The following is a 22,137-nucleotide window of genomic DNA, read 5'->3' as shown; positions in this document are numbered from 1 at the left end:
AGAAACAGATAGGAAGCTGATCCTGTTCTCCTCACAGGAAATTCATTCATTCATGGTGACAAATCACCAGAATTCAGAACAAGAGGGACCATGGTCTGCACTCAGAACAAACAGTGGCTTGCTGCTCCCAACAAAGCAAAGAACATTTCCGAAACGGAGATAGGGATGTGTGTGTGTGCATGTCCATGTCCATGTGTATGCATGTGTGTGTGTGTGTGTGTGTGTGCGTGTCATGTGCATACATTTGGGAAGAAACTCTGATCAGATATGGGGAATGTGAAAATTGTAAAAGAGATCTAGTCTGGTTACTCATGCAGGCAAATGTGTGTGTGTGTGTGGGGGGGGATAGCTAGCCTTAAACAAAAATGTGTGTGTGTAAATATGTTGTATATGTATTTATTTTCAGGAATACTATCAGAATAAAGTTTACAGAGGTTGGGGTTGGCATATGATATGAAGTTTTATATAAGAAACCTCATTACTCTAAGTTATAAAATGCAGAACTTAGTATTTAAAATACTGAATAAGCCTTCAATAAGATTGGAGAAAAAAGTTATATGGTTTTCTCCTTGCTTTAGTCTGAGAGTATATATTTTCTTTTAGTCTCGTATTTTTCAAAATCATTACCCAATTTGTAGTCAATTAAGTGTTTCCTGATTAAATGAAGTTGTTTTATAATTGTGTATGTTTTTGCATCTGCTTTATACCACAGTTTACCTTTAATTAAATGGATTTGCTGTCCAAATTGAATTGACGGATGTGAAACGATGATTCTCTATTGATTAAACACTTTAAGTAAAATAGCCATTTCGGTGCCTAAGGAGATCTTCCAGAGGTAACAGTCACACTTGCAATTACACAGAACACAACAGGGCGTGCGTAGATATCTTCATTAAACGATCGTGAGAGTCCTCCAAAGAAACCACATTCTCTCCAAGGACCCCCCTCCCTACTGCAGGCAGGAACCCGCTGCGGCCCTGCTGATCACTGGGTAAAGACCTGGAAATGTGCTCACCAGGTGTGACCAATTGTGGCAGTTGATAAATCGGGGGGATCGCTATAAGTAATTTTGAGAACTTCTAAAAAGAATGTATTTCTTCAAAAATCTTAGTTTACTGTAGTCAGATTAGATTATTTTCAAAAGAAGGTCTATAAATTAGAGAACAGACTGAATATCTTTTATGGTCTGCATAAATTAAAATACAGATGGATCACTGAGAGAATTTGTCTCACTGGTACCTAATCACATGGCAACATTCCGTTCCAGATCCTCTATACAATTCATGTGAAAACCATGTAGAGGACATGGGAGTGGAGGGCTCTCTCCTAAGGGAGTGACAGTCCTCATGTTTTTGTCCTGAATCATTCCCCTTTAACAATCCACACTCAATCATTTTCTGCTGTTGGTGGTATTCAGAGCGTACAGGAAGCATCAAGGACTCGGGAAGCATGTGGATTAAACTGGATCTGGACTGCGGTGCTTTTGTTATTCAAATGGATCCCGTCACCAAAATGTAAACAGCAAACAGGAAAATATCCTTCATATAAACATGGAATTTTAGAGTTCATATGGATAATTCCCTTCATTCCAAGGTTGCAAAAAGTAAGGTGTGGGGTAAGAATGGGTTGGTTTTCAATTCACCTAGAAACGCTCACAACACCCTATTCTCCTTGGAGTCACATTCCCCTGCTGCTAGTACCTGGAGGATTTGGGCTATTGGCTGTCCTGGGATTCCACCTACCTGCATCCTGTAGCTGCCAACCGGAGTCTCACTTTATCTGCCCATCCTTACCTTCTCCCCAGAGAAGAGGTCACTCCCATTCCAGGTGAATGCCTTTACCTGTGTCCTTGATGCATCCCTAAAATAGCTACTTCCCTTTTCCTCCAGCTTCTCAGCCCATGGCCTTGCTCCCTACTGCACTGGGAAAACCAGTGTTACCAGGAGAGGGTGCCATCCTGAGTGTGTTTCTGTTTGGTTCAATTTATTTAAGTGTGTCCACGCCTGTCTCTGCTCTGCAGGCTCAGAGGAAAAGATGTCATCCCTTGTAAGGCTGAATGGAAGACCTGTGCTCAGGGTCCCTTCCCTCCTGGCTCCCTGGCAAAGACTCCGTCCACTTCCCAAGATGGCCAGTCTCTCCCTCTCTTCTGATTCTTTTCCTTAACACATAACTACTGTCAAGGGTCTTTCACCTTATAAATATCCTTTGCTCGGAAATGGTCCTCTGTTTAATTACAGCTGCACTCCTCTCTTTTCCCTGCCGAGCTAAGCTTCTGACAAGTCTACACTCAGTCTATGCATCCTCATTTGCTACTGCTGCCTCAACGCTGCAGGCTGGCTTCAGTGCTTGCTATTTGTACTGAACGCATCATTTGGTCTGTCAACATCCATTTCATCCATTCATCCTTCCTAATGGATCCTTGACTTCCTTTTGGGGAATTACTTCTTCCCTATGGGGTGGCTTGTCAATTAGAGGCCCTGGACAGCGAGGGATGAGCACATGAACCAACCTTTGGGAGTCGGAGGTTTATCCTTGTTATTAGAATCCTGAGCACAGTGACAAAGAGACCAGAGAGCTCACTGTCTTAGCATCAGCGCCTTGACTAGACTGTCTGGCTGTGAGTCCCATCTGGCTCACTAGCCCTCTGGAGCTGTTACCTTCTTTCCTATCTTTTGCAAGCCTTACTCTTCACATCAACATTTTGAGCTTCTAATATTCTTTTCCCTTTTCCTGAAATTAGCCAGAGTTGATTTCTGTTGCATGTAATCAAAGAACTCTGATAGGCCATCACTCTGAAAACACTGAGGCAAAAGGTTGCCAATAACCTTTTCCTTGTTAAGTCAGATGGTGATTGTTCTGCCTTTGGATGACCCACTCTGTCTCTGCAGCATCTCCAGTGTGGCCCTTTCCCCTTGTCACTTCTGCACCCAAATCCTTTGGGGCTCTCTGTCGTTCATGAGCTGAAGCCCAATTCCTGACATGGTATATCCACGACAAGTCCTCAGTTCTCCCTATAATCCCCATCCCCCATCTCCCCTGGTTCATACTGAATCCCTGCAGCTTCCCTGCAGGGTCCTGTGGTTGCCTCTGCCTGGAACAGCTTCCCTCCCTCCTTTGCCAATTAATTTCCATTTGCTCTCCCACCTCCTGTACTCAGCACCAGGCACCCCTTGCTCTGAGAAGCATTTACTGACAAATATCTTCAACCTCCACTCAACTCCACGGCTAGATGAGGTGCCTCTTTCATGAACTTCCACAGCACGCTGTGAAACCTTTATCATGGAATTTCATCCCTTTGCTTGACGCCCCCTCCCTGTGTACAGGGACACACTTAATTTATCTTAGCATCCCTGGCTTTCTGTGACTCCACATTGAGTGGTGCGAATGCAGCATATGCTTGTGAACTGAAAGCATCCCCTTCTGTCTTGTCTGTGATTTTCCTCTGTCACTTTTCCCCTTTCTTTTCTTGTACCTTTAGTTTGAGATTGCAATTACATCTTCTTTTCAGACTTCCAGTCACTCTTATGTCTACTCTATCACTAAAAACACACTCCCAACCATTATATTCACTATCTAGACCCTGTTCCCTTCTAGGTGCTGCTTCATCTCTCTCTCCTGTGACTCGCCGCTCCAAGAACTAGCTACAGTTGCGTCTTTGCTGCACACTTAGCCACTGTTCTACTGCTGCTGGATTCGGTTCTATCACCCCATGGGAACTTGGTACATATCAAAGACCTCTCCAGTGCTAATGGGGGGCACTGTGGAATGGGGGAGAGAGCATGGGTTTTGGAACTGGACAGACCAAAGTTTCAATTCTAGCTCTATGCCCTTGGCCAAATTATTTAACCACACCAAGCCTTACTTACTTAATTTGAAAATAGGAATCTTTAAATGTACTCAGAGGGTAGCTGTGATAAGAGCAATAGGGCTTGTGAAACATTTAGCAGGATGCCTGACTCAGTACATTCTTTCTCTCTACATTGCTCCCTGATTCCTGTTTACCTGGCCTTCTGTAGCTTGTGACCTGGTCGCTATCCCCTTCCTATTGAAATGCTGTCTTCTCTTCGTTCTCATGATCCAGGTCTCTTTGTTCTCGCCCTATTCCTCTTGCTTTCCTTTTCCAGACTCCATCCCAGCTGTTCTTCCCGACTGCCCCCAGAAACAGATATTCTCCACTGTTCTGTTATGAGTCCTCCTCTTTTCTTTCTCCACTTTCTCCCAAGAACTCTGTTCTGTTACAGTGGTTATCACTTTGCATTATACTTTTTTTTTTTAGACGGAATCTCACTCTGTCACCCAGGCTGGAGTGCAATGGTGCGATCTAGCTCACTGCAACCTCCGCCTCCTGGGTTCAAGCGATTCTCCTGCCTCAGCCTCCTAAGTAGCTGGGATTACAGGCACCCGCCACCACGCCCCACTAATTTTTTGTGTTTTTAGTAGAGATGGGGTTTCACCATGTTGGCCAGGCTGGACTCAAACTCCTGACCTCAGGCAGTCCACTTGCCTCGGCCTCCCAAAGTGCTGGGATTACAGGTGTGAGCCACTGTGCCCAGCCGCATTATACTTTTTTTTTTGTTTGCCTTTTTGTACCATAGTTTGTGCCATGTCTTTTCATCTTGATATCCCCAGTGCAGCCAAAGCCTAACACACACAGTAGATGCTTGTGAAGAAAGGGGGTCGCTAACATTTCATAGTTTGTTTCTGTGTCTTCAGCTCACATCTCTCTCTTGAGCTTTCTGGAAAGCACCACATTACTGCTCATTCAGCTTCTTAAACTCAGCATGTCCAAGATGAAACACATTGCCTCTCCTTACACCTACTTTTATTTGGGGGTGTGGGGGTTGGCTGGAAAGAGATACCCATTCTTGGTTAATACCCTTTATAGCAACCCAAGTCACAGTGGTAGAAACCCTGGTTCATTCTCAAGTTCTCCGCCTTCCTTATCAGCACCACCTACCCACCATAACACCCAAACTGTATGCTCCTCATAAATTCCCAACACCTCTGCCCAAACTCAAGCCCACATCATCTTTCACCTAGAGCCTTGCTCTAACCTCCTAAACATGTCTCCATACTCCTCCATAGCCTTTCTCACCCTTTCCTTAATGGTCACCAAGATTGTTTTTCAACACCAATTAGAACACATGATTCACCACCTCAATGCCTTCCATTAAAGTGAACAAACAAACACACACACTGCCCACTTTCTACCTCTCCTTCCTTCCTAGAAACGCATTTCAAATCCTCATCAACAAGCCTGCAGTTAGCTTCCCAGCCTCACAGTTCTTCCCTCAGCAGCTGCATCAGGCAGGCCACTAGCTCTTTCTCCATCTGGCCATTTCCTCCCCTTCCTGTGCTTTCCCTTCCTTATGCTGTTGAAGTGGTTACTGTCTCACTCCTGCCATTTAAAATGCTTCCTCAGCAAAGACATGGAATCAACCCAGGTGCCCATCAATGGTAGGCTGGATAAGGAAAATGTGGTATATACACATTTTCTACATAGCCATAAAAAATGAAATCGGGCCGGGCGCGGTGGCTCACACCTATAATTCCAGCACTTTGGGAGGCCAAGGCGGGTGGATCACAAGGTCAGGAGTTCAAGACCAGCCTGGCCAAGATGGTGAAACCCCGTCTCTATTAAAAATACAAAAAATTAGCCAGGCACAGTGGTGGGCACCTGTAATCCCAGCTACTTGGGAGGCTGAGGCAGAGAATTGCTTGAACCCGGGAGGTGGAGGTTGCAGTGAGTCAAGATCGTGCCACTGCACTCCAGCCTGGGTGACAGAGTGAGACTCCATCTCAAAAAACAAAACAAACCACAAAAAAAGAAAAGAAAAGAAAAGAAAAGAACGAAATCATGTCCTTTGGTCCAACATGGGTACAGCTGGAGGCCATTATCCTAAGTGAATTAACTCAGAAACAAAACCAAATACCCTATGTTCTCACTTGTAAGTGGGAGCTAAACGTTAGGTATACACAGCACAAAGATGGGAATAAACACTGGGGAATATAAAAGGGAGGAGAGAGGAAGGAGGGCAAGGGTTGAAAAACTACCTACTGGGGACTATGTTCACTGTTTGGTTGATGGGATCATTAGAAGCCCTAACCCCAGCACCACTAAATATACCCATTTAACAAACCTGCCCATGTGCCCCCTAAATCTAAAATAAAGACAAAATAAAACCCTTCCTCCTACTAAGGTCCAGCTCTTTACCACGTGCTCCGAGAAGACCTAGATTGCCACAGGCAGAATGAGTCCCTTCGTTGGTACCATCACATTCTGAACATGTGTCACAGTTCATTGTTGATACACGGTTCTCAATGACCACAGGTGATATTCTTTGAGGACAAGTGAATTACAACTATCTTTGGATTCTTATTGTCATAGATACAGTAAGTACAGCACTAAATGTTGGGTTAAATTGTGCTGAGAAGGGATTAAAAAGCCTATCTTTGGGCTAATTTGTGAACATGACAAATCGAGCTCTTTGGTTGAACTTTTTACAGAGTAGAACTGAGGTTTTCAGGCAGAGAAAATCTCTAGGTTCACCAGGGCAGCCAGGGAACCATCCTTCCTGGAGGAGTTGGTGTTGAGGAGTCCGTAGAAGGCCTTTCTCCTACTGCTGATAGCTCAGTACTCGTTAGTGCCTCCTTTCTTGGCTGATGTGCTGGGGGTAGTGGCGTGACGTCTGGCAGTGCCTGGATGGGAATCATCACAGGCTACACCGCCAATTTCCTCTTTGACTTCTAGTTTTGTGTTAAAGTTACGGCAATTCTAGTTTAGGAATTGCTGATATTTCCAGCAGAAACAGATAATTCATGACCTACAGAATTGAAGGAATTCAAGGCAAGGTGCAAACTCCACCATCTCTGACAACAGACAGGCCGTCCCTGTGGCCAGATTTAGGGAAAGGGTTCTTGACCAACTGCTTCTACTGGGCGTACCTGGAAGGACCCACAGCTTGGTGGTTGTGCACAGGAATGGCTGAGAAGGTGAGTTTGCAGAAGTGGAAACAGGCACAACAGATGCTCAATTTATTCTGTAATCCTTACAGTAATCCCGTGACACAGGAGAGTGTGTATTAGTGCATCATTCCCTATGCTTAACAGATGAGGAATCTGGGGCTCAGAGATGTTACAATGGGCATGGGAAGAGCCAAAGCCTTCTGATTCTCTGACTGAGTTACTACAAATGAGGAAGGGCTAAGACTTCTACTAAAGGACAGAATATGGCAAGTGACATACAGAGAGGATGCTGATGAGGGAGATAAAATGGCCAGTTGAATAATCAGGTCGGGTTTCCTTCTTAGAAAGGGTGGAATTTTCAATTAGTATTAAAAGAGGTGCCCTGGTTAAGCAGGCAGAGGGAGGAAGGCAAGGAGGTGCTGTCCCTGCACTGCCCCAGACAAAAGCCATTAGTCACATGTGGCCATTTCAATTTAAATTAATAAAAATGAAATAAACCTCAGAAGTCAATCTCTCAGTCACAATAACCACACTGAAAATACTCAGTAGACCCCTGCGACTAGAGGCTCTGCAGGGACTGTGTAGACCTAGAGCATTCCAAACTGGCAGGGGTTTTCCTGGAGAGCTCCATTGTGCATGGGCCAGACAGCACCAAAGGCACAAGGAATGCAGTGCTGGGCATGTGTGGCAAATGGCAAACACTTTGTCTGCCTGGCACTTCAAACACTTGTAAGAGAATGCTGGGAAATAAGCTTGCCATAGACTAGAGCCACACTGTGAAGGCACAGAATAGAGGGATCTTGAGGTTTGGGCTTTGTTCTGGATTCGACAGGAATCACTGAAGGATTCTGAACAGAAGAGTGGTGTGTCAGGAGCTAATGTTTATAAAAATTAATGCAGCACTGACACATGGAATGGATAGAAGACAGTGTTGTCTAAAAGACCACCAGGATGGCTGGACAGTAGAAAGGAGAGCTTTATGGGGGTTATCGGTTTGCAAGCTGGGAAGAGTCTCCAGCATGGACTGAAGGTGCTCTCTCTTCAGAAAGAAGGACAGGTTGGCTTTTATGCCTCACCAGGTCTGTATCACACAACAGAGTCATACATATCAGCAGGTTTGGCGGGAAAGCTATACATATTTATAAGGGGAGCTGAGCGCATGTGCAATAGGTAAACATACATGTACCATACATCCCATGTTCACTTTGGGGTGGGGTTTTTACCATGAAAAGAAAATGGCATTTGGCTCTTTACATCAAAAGGTCAGCTATGGGACACAAAGACAGTCTGGATGCAGCCTCTATGAGCTGCCAAAATGGGCTTGAGATCTGCAGCTGCTTATCAGGAAAGAGTGTTTTCAAGGCTGGTTCTCTGTCCAATCAAGAGTTTCAGTGGTCTGGGTTGTGACTCAGAGCTATAGCTCCTATTGGTAGGGAGTTTGGCCATAGGAACTTGGAGGATTTGCCCCGACAGGCCCTGAACCTTCAACCTGTAGGTAACTCTGTTTCCTTCACCTTTCTGTATTAGTTGATAATGGGGCATCCATTTTGGTTTCTGAGACCGCAACAGCACAAGGTGACCACTGTGGAAGGTGAGGCGACCAGTGTGAACACCAGGGTGACCAGTGTGGACGCTGCTACTGGGACTGATATGAAAGACTGCGAATTCCCAAGCTGCATTGGAGGCACCATGAAAACAGGAGGCAGGTGTGCTGTTCACACGGTGTTTTTATGGCTTGACAATGGATTGGGCTGAGTACAAAATGAAGTTTGTTTTCAACCCTAAATGATAAGGAGAGGTATTGGGGACCAGGAGTCTGAAGATGAATGGACAAGCTTAGTTTCTGAGGTGCTTGGTTTGTGCCAGTTGTGGGACACAGAGGTAGAGATGGCCAATGAGCAATTAAATGCCCAGGGGTAACGTGCAGGAGGGAGGTAAGGCTTATGTCAGCTTCATCCTATGATAGGTGAAAGGATGACAGTAGATTGAGATGAGGAGTGTTTGCTGAATGAGCATAAATTATTCAAAGGCTAAGACTGTAATTACACAGGTCACAAAAGATCAGTCTTAAATACCAGTTTATGAAAAAGGATTTATGAAAGTAACAGTGAGTGCTCAAAACGGAAAACTGTCAGCAATGTCTATAAAAACAATTTCCCTCTTCCCTTTCTTATGAGTTTGATGTCTTGGAACAATTCAAGAGATTTTGTAGTAAAAACGATTACTAACATTTTTATTCTTGTAATTAACCAGTATCTCCACAGTTTTTATAAAAGGGCAACCTTGCCTCTCTCTTGCTTCCTCATTGATCCTGGGTCTGGTGGCTGTTGCAGAAAAGAAGATGTTTTTTCTTGGCTGTGAGAGGGGCACCTGGAATCTTAATATATCTTCCTTGTATGTGAATTAGAAAGTTGTTAGTTCTGATGTCTAGTGTTCATCGTAAACTTTTCCTTTCATGACTCTTTTAGTGACAAGTACTGTGAAAGGAATTTTAGGGCAGGCTCCTTGGGTGGAAAATATCCAAGAATCCATGTAGGTGGTTTCTTCCCATCCCCTACTGTGATAGAGGTCCATAGCTCTGGTCCCCACTTCTCTCAGCTCCAAAACATTTTATCTTCTGTTATCAGAACTATTCAGAGTGACTCAACAATAATTTTCCTAAATGACTGTGAGACCTCATTTGGATTTTTAATAAACAGTCACATTCTAATGAGGTCTTCATAAAACTGACTAAATATGTTTAGAAATAATTAGCTTAAATTACCGGTGCAAAAGTCTCCTTTGGGAGTCCTGCAGATTTGGTTATAAGACTTCTGGCAGATGGAATAGCTCAACACCACAACAGAGTTTTTGAATCTCCACACAAACAGTGTAAATGGGAATGCCTGGGAAACAGGTGACTGGATTAAAAAACTAAATGTCCCTCAGGTGGGTTCATTAAAGAGGGAAAATAATCACAACACATTCCAGCGCCATTTCAATGCCAGGTGTGCAGCCGGCCGCAGGTGCCAGGAAAACCGACAAGGGTCCCTTCCCAGAACACGTGGGCTAAAAGGGGAGGCATGGTGGTGACAAGGAAGTCTTAGATAATGACAGGTCCTGGCAGATGTACCGGGGACCCCGCTGGAGGGAAGTGCAGCATCTGTGTCTTCTGCACCAGGTGCTGCCACAGGAAAGGTCTCCTGGTGGCTCCAACACCAGCAATTAGGGCCGCCTAATGCAGAGCGCTTCAGGGCAAAATGGGGGGAAGCAGGTCCCCAGCTCTGCCTTAATGAATCGGCAGCAAGTCTGTGTAAACAAACACGCATCCGCCTAGCTCATGCTTAATGCATGAAGGGCGCACTATGTGCAGTACACATGTTAAGTAGGTAGCTATTGCCCTTAAAAACCATGTCATTTTGATTTCTTGAGTGGTTTGTTGTTGTTTTTAAGCATGGAAAATGGAGGAGCTATCTGTAAACAAATGTGCAGGATTAACAATGGGAAACAGCCTGGAACAAGGAGAGTGCTTTTCCCACGAGGGAACATGACCTCTTGTCAAAACCCCCAAATCATGCCAGATTTCAAGGACAGATGCCATAATTTCATTACTAATTGAAGTCAGGCCCATCCAAGGGGCTGATGGCAACGAGGTGGGGCCTCTTCAGAGCTTACCCATGTCCCCACAAACCTGGTAAGGATTTGGAAGAATTTTTTTTTAATAACCTTACCAGACCTAAAATGGTTGAGTTACGTTAAATCTATGGACTTAGATTTATGGGTAAACCAGAAACCTAGTTACCACCACCCACTTCAGCCACATCTTATTGGAAACAAAATTTCCATGGTTATTTGTCAGAAGGAATAGTTGCTGTCATAAAAATCATCAGTGACTACCCTGGATGTGATGGGTCCAGGTGCCTGATGGAAGGAACAGCGACCACCACTGCATAACATTTTCATTCCTTTTCTAAACCCAGGTTGCTCTGAATGAAACCTGGCTCCCTGCAAATGTGCCATGTCTCAGACACAGTGGGCTTTAGTGTGTAATTATTATTTTTTGCTGCAGTAATTTTACAGCACAATTTTCTTTTGACTTTTCAACCAAAGACTATGCTGTCCTCATCTTTCCTTAAGGTAAAAGGCTGTATCATACGAAATCAGCTTAACCTCTTAAGCCACTGAGTCCAGACACAGTGGTGTGCTTTGGAATTTCAATTAAGCAAAAAATACATGTGCCTTTATTTTTAAAAATCCAGCAATAGTTGTTATTTAGCAATTATCTACTTTTCAAAATAATTTACTTAGGACTCTCTTGTAAGCGAGCTCCAGTGCAAATATTGAATGTGTGCATAGGTGCACAACTTTCTGGGAGTGCTGGGATTGTGAAAGGAAGGCACCAGGGAGTGGGCTCCAGGTACCTCTTTCTCCCCATCACATGTAGGTGGTCAGCAAGGATGTGTGAAGTAAATGAAGGAGTCAGATGGGAGTATACCTCTCAGGGGAAGAAACACAAGCACATGAAAGCAGATGAAATGTTTAGGCTACATGAGGTGGCTCTGGTGTGCTCCGTGACACTGTGGCGAGGTACTCTCTTTATTCACCTTGCTGGGCATTTGCTTAGGGCCCTGGGCCTGGAGGGAGAGGCCGCTGAGCAAGGCCATCTCTTCCCTTCAAGGAACTTGAAGTTGGCCTAGTGGAGTTGGCTTTTTTTTTTTCAATAGTCATTAATGTTTTCAGAGTAAAAGTAGGTAGATTTGGTGTGTGGAAGAAAAAGGGTCTTTTTCTTCAGTCTTAGGTTTGTTGGTGGAAACCTAAGGTTACACTAGTAGCTGTTATTATTGAGTCCTCGGAATGGGCAGGAACTTCTCTAACCTCCTGACATGTGGAAACTCATTGAATCTTTATGAGAACCCCATTAAGCAGGCTGTTATGGACTGAATATTTGTGTACCCCCAAAACTCATATGGTGAAGCCCTAACCCCCAAGCGTGACTGTATTTGGAGATGGGCCTCCAAGGAAATAATGATGGTTAAATGAGGACATTAAGGTGGGGCCCTCACCCAATAGGACTCATGTCCTTGTAAGAAGAGACACCACAGAGCGTGCACTCTCTCTGACATGTGAGGTTGCTGCAAGAAGGTGGCCACATGAAAGCCAGGAGGAGGGCCCGCACCAGAAGCGGAATCCTGCCAGACCCGGATTGGGACTTTCCAGCCTCCAGAACAGGAAGATAGTACATGTCTGTTGTGTAAGCCTCCCGGCTTGTGGTATTTGGTTATGGCAGCCCAACCAGATGGACACACAGTACTGCTAGTTTCCTCTTTCCAGAGAAAGGTCTGTGGAAGGAGAGGCCCAGCACCCTCTTCTAGGCTGGGCTGGTGGCCCTCCCTGCCTCAGCAGCCTCCTCGCCAGCTCACCTGCACTCCCATGCTGGCTCCCGGCAGAGACATCATTGAAAGATAGAAATGATTTCTATATTTTTAGTACATAAAATATTGCTCTGGAAGTGTTTAAACTTTGCATAATAGCCCCATAGTACCTCCCCCCTTTTCTGGTCACTTATTATATCCTTTGTCATATAGAGAATTTTACGTAAATCTTACTATCATACATTTTCCTATCCTATTCCTTAATATGTTGGGCTTTTGGTGTCTTACATCTGGCCTGTTTGGACCTACTGGTCTATTCATCTCTTCCTATCTATGTGTGGCACCTATAATTTTACCTTTTCCTGTAGTCTTGTCTGGTTTTGATATTGAGGTTATACTAGCCTCTTAAAATGAAATGGGGGAACAAGCTTTCTTTTCTGTTCTCTTAGAATAATTTTTATAAAATGTATATAATTTATATATTTTTATGTATTTATAAAATGTTATATATTTTTAACATTTACATTTGAATTATCTGTTCCTTGAATATTTAGTACCTATAAATACACTGGTACATTTCCATGGGTCAATTTTTAACCAGAATTCGAGTTTAAGATAATTATTATCTACTCAGAATTTCTGTTTCTTTTTGAGTCAGTTTTGGAAAGTCATATTTTTCTAGAAAATTACCTAATTCATCAAATATATTGTTATTCATATTATTCTATTGCAGTACAAAAAAATCTGCTATTGGCTATATGTGGTTTTTCTTTATTTATTTCTGATCTGTTGCCAGAGGTCCATGTTATTAACCTTTTCACAAAACCAGCTTTTTATTTTGTTGAACTTTATTATTGCTTCTGTGCTGTTTAGTTAATAAATTTCTATTCATGTTTATTATTTCCTTTTTTCTTTCTTTGGTTTTGCTCTGTTCTTCATCTGTCTTCTTGAATTAGATGCTTAGTTGGTATTTCTGCTTTTCTAATAACAACATTTAAGAACATGTATTTCCTTCTCTGGTACCATGTTATTTGCATTTCACAACTTTAACACTATCATGACACTTTATGATTCACAGTTCTAATTATTTTCTGATTTTATTAGGTGTTTACTTTGACCCTGGAGTTGGCCGAAGTGCTTTACCCCCACAGATCCTACCTAAATGAAAATGGTTTAACTTCCTTGTCAATTCCCTGGGCTGGCTGGTGCTCCTCTCCCTTCTCCCTCGTCCCTCTCCCTACCTCCACTTCCCCAGTTTGCCCTTTCTCTGAGGGTCTACTCTTTGTGGGTTTTGGTTCTGTGTGGCAGTCAACATCTAAATTCTTAGCATTGTACATGTCCACATTATTTCCTGCCCTCAGTGGGCTTTAAAACCCGGGATCCAAGATCACAAAGACTGATGCTGCCCACTTTCCCTCAGCACTCACACAGAACCCCTTGCCCAGCCTGCTAAGGGTGCATGCAAGCGCTACACTCCCTAGGATCTCAAGTCCTCACTTTATTTCTGGTCTGTAGTAGCTGTCTTTATTAAGGGCTAAGCTAAACATTTAAAATATATATATTTGCATATGCATGTGATATACATATAAACATATTAAAACACATATTTATATTTTTATCTAGAATTTCTAGATGTTTGTAGGGGGATTTTCAGGTTAATGTGCCATTTTTGCTAGAATTATATATAATATATATGTATCTCCTACTTATATTGTGTGTGTGTGTGTATATATATATATATATCCTACTTACTGAATATTCTCATTATGAGAGAATTGTGATGTCTTTCTTCTTCCTGCTTTGTGCCTCCTGAAACCTGAGAATCTTAAGAGACAACCCCTTTATGGCTCCTGTCTCACTGTTTCAATTCTAGGATAACCTCTAGGCTGCCTTTGCTGAGTGCAAATCTCATGATGCCAACTTCTCTTCAGTTAGCACAACCATGGAATTCAACCTACCATAAATAAGGCAACTGCAAGCTGTGTGTTTGCTCATTTTAAAATTTCACTTTGTAAATAATCCTATAGCATACTACTACGGAGATTAAAACTACGTAAAAGTTTCCTGGTTAAATAAAAGCACTGCTCATAAACAGTTACTATGGAGAAGGTGGTACAAGACCTTCAGAAAGATGATGCTTTCCATTCTACAGGTTTGGAAACTGAGACGCAGGAAAGGCCAATTTAAGCAAGGGAAGATGCTGGAATTCTAATCTAAGGATTGAATCTAGAGCTGCACACTGTTTTTAGAGTCAATTTTCTTCAGTTTGGGAATGTAGTCATGTCTAATGCAGCACCCATTGAGTTTTGACACTCAACAATCAGCATTCATGCTTAGAGGTATTTTTGTGCTCTCAATATAGCCCGATAACAACTGCTTTTAAATCTTGAGTGCCTTTCCTGTCTGTTGCTATCGCAACAAATGAAAGCAATTCAGGCTATGTTTACTGATAATTTATAAGCAAGTGCAGCAAGCAATAGGAGGAGCTGGAGTAGTTAATGTTTTTGGAAGTACACATAATACTTCAAAAGCTTGCCTCATGCCTTACTTTCTGTTACCAACTAAGCAAGGAACAAAATGGCCATTTGCAGCAGATGGTCTACTCACCCTTCCCACTTCCACAAGATTGGTCACCATGATGATGCTTGCAGTGTTTTCATGCCACACCATCCTCCAGAAGTCATAGATGGTTTCCTGCATTGGCCCTGCAGCAGAACAAAACAGAAACTTTTTGTTTTTTTTTGTTAAGTTTCAACTGGAAAATTTCTGGGGCTTGCAAATACATCTATTAATACCCACATGCAGTTCCCTCACTTTTACAGATGGACACAGGTCTCTAGTGTCAATGCAAAAAGATACCCTTTCTAAAACTGCACCTATGGAAATATCAAATTTGTCATTTGTCGCTGAATTTTCTCATGTCATCAAATATCTGCATTTGAGCTCTTTCTACCCTTCTTAGACTACTACCGTGAAAGAAAGTTATTTCTCCATCATTTAGCTATTTATCTCCATAGTACTCGAGTGAAATTTTAAAAAATAGATAACATTACTCTTTCTGCTAACAATTGGCAGATATCCCAGGGAAGTGGTATATAGAATGAAATGAGCCTCTATAGGAAAAATGGCACCTTCTTGTTTCTAATATTTTTCTTATTCTGTGCTGTCAAATTAATCCATTTTTTTTTCTGCTTGACTTTCTAAAGTAAGAGAGAGAAGTTAAGAGTTTTAAGCAGTTGCACTTCCTCTCACTGAACATAAAGATTCCTGGCAGAACGTGAATAGCCATCTACTTCCTTAGCTCTTGGGATCTGAGCATTAAAAAGCTCTTTCTTGTGGCTGGAAAAAAAATAAAAAAGGAAGAATATATATTACAAAAGGCCAGTGCTACAGAGAGAATCAGGTAAAGAAAGTTGGAATTTAAAATTTCTTTTAATCCAGATTTAAAAAAACCCCAAACTCGACTTTGTGTCCTTGCATACTTGAGGGTATAAATGTAAGAGTAGAAATCTTTATAAGACATATAGAAAGGTAAGGAAATGAGAGAAATGCAACTTCAAAGGCTTGGAGAGTCACACGATATATGTGAAATCATACAAATGTTCAGGCACATCCAGGACCAGAACCCAATTGTACTAGGTATCTTGACATTTCAGATTGCTGGAGCTGGAGCTCAAATGTTTGAATTTGAGATTTGCTTCTGCCTTTTAACTGGCTGTGTGATTTGGGGCAAGTTACTTAGCCTCTATGAGTTTCAATGTCTTCTTTCTTTATATACTGATCACAGTAACACCTCTCAAAGTTATTTTAAGGATTCTTGGAATTAATGTATACTCAGGCATTTTATAAACAACAAAGCAATAGAAAGAAAACAAGATGCATTTAACGATGTTTATTAATAGCTGTCTTTTTGCTGCAGCCTGGACACTGAACAATAGTGACACACCCAGGGGGCCCTTCAGTCACTCCCCATCCCTCTTGACCAATTAGCAACCGGTTCTTGTGTAATTTTTCTTCTCCTTCTTCCCTGTCCAGGCCTCCTTCCTTTCCCTCCACAACACAAATTCCTATCATTTCTCCCTTGCTGCTTCTGTCTACACTGTTACCCTCCCCATAAAAGCTGACTTGCTCTCCTGATGTCTCTGCATCTAATCCCTTTGGGGAAGGGACCACGCACGCCACCTCCCACAAAGCTCCACCAGCCATTTTGGCCACGTCCCTTGGCATGTGCGTGCCATTCTCCTGATGTAGAGGCTGAAGATTTCAGTGACTTTAATCTAAGGTTACAGAGGGGACAAGTAAACATCGGATTCCATCAATCACTACAGTTCTGGCTTGCAGAGAGGTACATTCATTGTGTACTTAACAGCTTGTTACTTATTCACAAGGGGAAAAAAAAGCAGTGAGTCCTTCTTTGCGCAAACAGCCCAATGTGACCCCTGAATCAAAGAGCGGGGGGGCCTTCACTAGGTACACAGGCCTGTGCCACCTACTCAGAAACTTCCAGAAATAGTTCTGATGACAATGGCTCTAGTGGATGAATCAGAGGTCCCAGCATCATGGACAGCTTGTGCCTGCAGGAAGAGCAAAGCCACCTCCCTTGTCAGGGCCCAACAGGGGTCTTCTCAGAGACACTCTAGGCTAGGGGCCCCATTCTGCCTCCAGCATATTCCTCACTCACCCCTTCTTGCCAGCCGACATTCTGGGATTGCTCGGTGTTAAGACCCCTCCCGGAGGGGAACTCAGCCTTCTTCGTTTGCTGCTGTTTTCTTAGTGCCCTAGGAAATGCCTGGCACATAGCAGGAGCCCAGTGAATCAATGAATGGATGGTAAGTTCATATGCATGTGTGTAAACCATATTATTATGACAGTGTTATGTTAAACCCATACTAGGTACTAAGTCAAATTAAGACATGTATGTTTGTATGATTCCCTTTCTCAACTTACATTTCTAAGATTATCTGGAGAAGCCTGAAAACACAGCACCTTTCCTCCTTTCAGTTCATGGAAAGGTGACATCTTCTGCAAGGATTTCTTCAGAAGGGGCATAATTATCACTCTGTCCTCACAGCACAGCCTTGGAACTCTGGAATTAAACCACTGCTCCCAAGCACTATACAGATCATTCCTCTCAGTTTCCCCACCCAAGGCTCTGCTTCCGGCTTAGCTCAGTCCATCACCATAGGTAACCACAGCGCAATCCTAGCTTCCCTGTTCTCTACGGGAGGCAATGGTTCTCAACTCTAGCTGCTTATTAAAATTACTGTGGAGATTTTTTTAAATTCTCAGGTCCTAACCCAAGAGACTCTGACTGAACTGGGTTGGGGTGGGGGTTGGGTCTGGGTGTGTTTTCACATCTTTCCTGATCTATAGCATCAAGGACATCCGCTTCATCTTCCAGTATAACCATCGGGTGCTCTCCTATGGAGTTGTAACTGTGAGACACCAAAGATTTGTTCGTTCTGAATCTCCTGACTAGTCTAACCTTGCCTGCAAGCTCTGTGAACCATGGAATCCTGTTTTGCTCGGATGTAGAAGGAACTCTATTCATAACATGTCATCTAGGAACATGACCATGCCACCTCACCTCTGCGGCTGGGCATCAATTAAGATGGCCTGGGTTTTTACATGTTTACATAATTAAATTCGCATTGTCTTTAAAATAAAGGGTGTTTATAAGCACTAGCAGCTCACTTGGCTGATAATATACACTTAGTTTTTGTGATTTTCTTATCCATTGACCTACGCTAAAAAAAGATTAGGATACAAAAAAAAACTAGGTGAAATTCTTTTCAATGCTAAAATTAGATACGTGGACCCAGAAGAACAAAAAGAATTCGGTGCTAAAATCTAAAAACGAAATTGAACACAAAGATTATTCTAAATAGATCCCAGAAAGAAAAAAAAGTGCAGGCAGAGACATCTCCCTGCAGTGCAGCTGGCCTTGCTTTCTCCTGTCTCCGCTCTCCTGCAGGCGCGGGGCGCTGTGCAGTCAACACTTGGTGGCCGTTCCTTCTGCCACACGCGTGGCTCCCTCCCTGGCCTGGTCACTGTGGTGGCTCAACTGTAAAATTGCTCAGGGGTGGGCACTGGTGATTCATGGCTGATGATTCCAGACATTTTTCCAAATGTTCATTCAAATCCTGTTTTTTTGTGGTTTTTTTTTTTTTTTTTTGAGGGTAGAAAATAGGGAAGGTGCCCAAATAAGGTTTTTAATGCAGAATGTATCAATCCTGTTTTTCTTTTCTCTTCCACATATTTCAAATCATTTCCCAAGATCTCAATAAAGTATTACTCAGCTACCTGTCTCCTGGCAAAATTAGAACGTACCCTCCAGGCCAGGGGAGGGGTGGACTTTACTGTCACCAAGAGCTACTCCATTTGGATTCGGCAGCTCCTGGCGGGGTCTGAGTGACCACAACCATCATGAGCCAATATCACAAGTCCAAAGATGTGAGCCTGGTACACAGGCAGGCTCCTCTTAGCACCCACGCCCTTGAAGGACCTAAAGACAAGGGGAACAGCATGGGAGGTCAGTAAGCCTTTGCCTTTGACGTGCGACTCCCAAGATCGCTGTGGATTGCTCACAGAGTGGAGAAACAAATAAACTCCCAAGATTTTTCAAAGCAAGGAGCTCTGAAAAGCCTCCCTCTCTCAAGGTGTGAACAGGTGTGTTTGCAAGACAGGGCATTTGATTTCCGCAGTTTCTGGCTGGGGGGAGCCACTGCAATTGCTGTGGTGGTGCGTTTACAGATGTTTGCACAATAGGCAACATGGTTAATCTCAGCAGTTGTCCCCCTGTGGGAAATTTGAAAGGTAACATCTAGACATTTCAATAATATCAGGCCAGTAATACATTCCATCTCCTCCAACTGGCAGGCACACAGAGACCTCTATTGAGAAGGAAAGGTGCAGGGGGTCATTCTTGCCACCGTCAAGCCCCAAGGGGAAAAGAAAGGGGGCGGAAAGTTTTTTTTTTTTTTTCAATAAAAACCATTAACAAGCAATGACAAGCATAAATGAAAGACATTCAAGGATGGGCTTTATTGTATGAGTTCTCTAGTTCATGGGAAGTGAGAGATATCAAAAATCTTCGTTTCAACAATGTATGATATTCAGGTGATGGGTGCCCTAAAAGCCTACACTTCACCACTAAGCAATATATCCACGTAACACAACTGCACTTGTACCCCTACATCTATAAAAATGATCATTTTCAAACCTTGATGACTTGTACCCCTGCTTTTCACATTTGAATTTCTATACACTATGTTTCCTACATTAACTACAGCTGCTGAGAAGTCAAGGTCCCTTAAGCTCACAGTGGCATTTTCGAGTTTTTTGAAGAAAGATAATATAAGTACAAATTGGCATTCCATCATAAACAGAACAATACCTAATGTCCCTTAAACACTTACTATTTCCCAGGTCCTGTTTGAAGTAGTTTACATGTACTATTGCATTAAATTTAGAAAACACCATCCTATGAAATAGGTCTTATTGCTCACCCCCATTTTACTGACGGAGACTGAGGCACTGGGAAGTCAAACAAGCTGTCCAAGGTCACATAGCTAGTGAGCTATAGTGCTGAGTTTTGAACCAGGTGTCTGACTCCATTACATCATGCTGCCTCATTTGAACATCGGAAGCAACTCAGAAGGGCTCTACCAGACAGGTATGTACCACACAGTCCTCACAATCCCGGCAAGAAGAAAAACAGCAGAGAACCCATATCAACCACACTGAAACCACCTCTTTAAAGGTTTTTTTTTTTTTTTTTTTTTTTTTTTTAGCATTACAATTTTAATGAAATGACATAGAACCTTGTATCTTTCTAGGTTTTCTTTTTTTTAAATTTTTTCCATATATATATTTTTTATTATACTTTAAGTTCTAGGGTACATGATCTCAGGTCACTTCCCTCCTTTAACTACTCCAAGGTCCTCCTACTGATACAGAATCAAATTCAGCTTCACAAGCACAGCCAGCCCCCAAGTGTCTGTGCTTACCCAGTAGGACTACTTCAAGAGCACAGCACACCCTGTTTCCTCCACTCCATTTCTGTCACCCCTCCAAACCCCAGCCACCATGACAACTCACCTATTTACCAAGTGGATGAATACAACTCCCCAAACCCACATGGGGCCTCCCCTGAATCCGTTCCCTACCCCTCAGCCAGGGCTCATCTACGAAGACTGTAAATCCCGCATGTCATTTTCCTGCATAAATCTTCCCACGGCTTTCTGCTGCTCTCAGAGTAAGCCCTAAATTCTTTAATAAGGCAAATGCGGTCCCACACAGTCTGTGCCTGGACTGTATCAGGGCACCTGCCCCTCCCTGACCATGTATCTCCGTCACGCTCCTCCCCAGCGTCCTCCCGCAAGACCCCCCTCTGCCGATGTGTCAGTTAAAGCCTGCACGTCTCCTTGCTGGTTTCAGCTGAGCAGTCCGAAAGTCACTTCCTCGGGCCACTTTTCCAAGACCCAAGTGGAGGCTCCCTGTTTCTTCATGATGTTTAAAGTGAGTTGTGCTGCCAGTGTGTTTTCCATGCACATTTTCCTAACGTGGCCTCATGCCTAGCTTGCTTTGTTCATTTATACCACTGTCCTGGCCCCAGTGGGTATGAGTGGCCAGCCCTGCATGCAGCAGTTAAGCACTCAGCCTAGTGTTAAATGCCAGGCATTCTGTGAGGTATGGTAGAGATGTAAAGGTGAGTAATACATACATGGTCTCCACCATCCAGAAGCTTGAAATTTTCTAAGGTAGAGATAAGATAAGAACAGCCCACACTCTCATGTAAAGTACAGTAAGGCAAACATCCTGAGACACTTAAACCTCAACTGATGTAATTCCAGCTACTCAGAGGCTGAGATGGGAGGATTGCTTGAGCCCAGGAGTTTGACACCAGTCTGTGCAACATACTGGGAACCTGTCTCAAAAAATTTAAAAAAACCCCTTCAAACTGAGCTATGCATACCCTTGGAGATACATAAAGATGATCCAAGGCATATATGAGTAGTTTTTCAAGTATTAATTTCCAGATACCTAATATCTATAAGGACTCTGCCAAAACTTATTCCCTAGGCAGGAGTCTCCAGCCTCCATATGCAATAGTCTTTCTTTTCTTTTCTTTCCACTTATTTTCTCTTTCCTTTTCTTTCTTTCTTTTTAAAATGTATTATTATATACATTTTTTTGACGATTGCTGTGTTGCCAGGCTGGAGTGCAGTGGCGTGATCTTGGCTCACTGCAACCTCCGTCTCCTGGGTTCAAGCAATTCTCCTGGCTCAGCCTTCTGAGTAGCTGAGACTGCAGGCACGCACCACCACGCCCAGCTAATTTTTGTATTTTTAGCAGAGATGGGGTTTCACCAACGTCTCGATCTCCTGACCTCGTGATCCGCCTGCCTCAGCCTCCCAAAGTGCTGAAATTACAGGTGTGACCCTACCTTTCCCTTTCCCTTTCCCTTCCCCTCTCTTCCTCTTTCTCTCGTCCTCCTCCTTCTTCTTCCTCCTCCTCTCCCTCCCCCTCCTCCTCCTCCCTTCTTCTTTTCTCTCTCTCTGTCTGTCTCTGTCTGTCTCTCTTTCTCTCTTTCTTTCTTTTTTTGAGACAGAGTCTAGCTCTGTCGCCCAGGCTGGAGTGCAGTGGTATGATCACGGCTCACTGTAGCCTTGACGTCCTAGATTCAAGCGATCCTCCCACGTCAGCCTCCTGAGTAGCTTGGACCACAGGCACTACGCCCAGCTAATTTTTGTACTTTTGGTAGAGATAGGGTCTCACTGTGTTGCCCAGGCTGGTTTGTAACTCCTAGATTCAAGCA

General features: G+C 43.3%; 1 protein-coding gene across 10 annotated transcripts in view; it reads right to left on the bottom strand.

The window, feature by feature from the left end:
- The window catches only part of PTPRM (protein tyrosine phosphatase receptor type M), an 840,314-nt gene that overhangs the window by 48,039 nt on the left and 770,138 nt on the right, over positions 1-22,137 (bottom strand). For all 10 annotated transcript variants that reach the window (XM_058438632.1, XM_058438634.1, XM_058438633.1 and 7 more), the window contains one exon: positions 14,925-15,022. In XM_058438632.1, the coding sequence (XP_058294615.1) occupies positions 14,925-15,022 (98 nt within the window). The remainder of the gene's footprint in view (positions 1-14,924; positions 15,023-22,137) is intronic.

This window comes from Hylobates moloch, unplaced genomic scaffold (assembly GCF_009828535.3).
Source record: "Hylobates moloch isolate HMO894 unplaced genomic scaffold, HMol_V3 SCAFFOLD_5, whole genome shotgun sequence".
NCBI classification, from domain to species: domain Eukaryota; kingdom Metazoa; phylum Chordata; class Mammalia; order Primates; family Hylobatidae; genus Hylobates; species Hylobates moloch.
The sequence above is the reverse complement of the archived record's forward strand: the minus strand, read 5'-3'. Positions and strand labels throughout refer to the sequence as shown.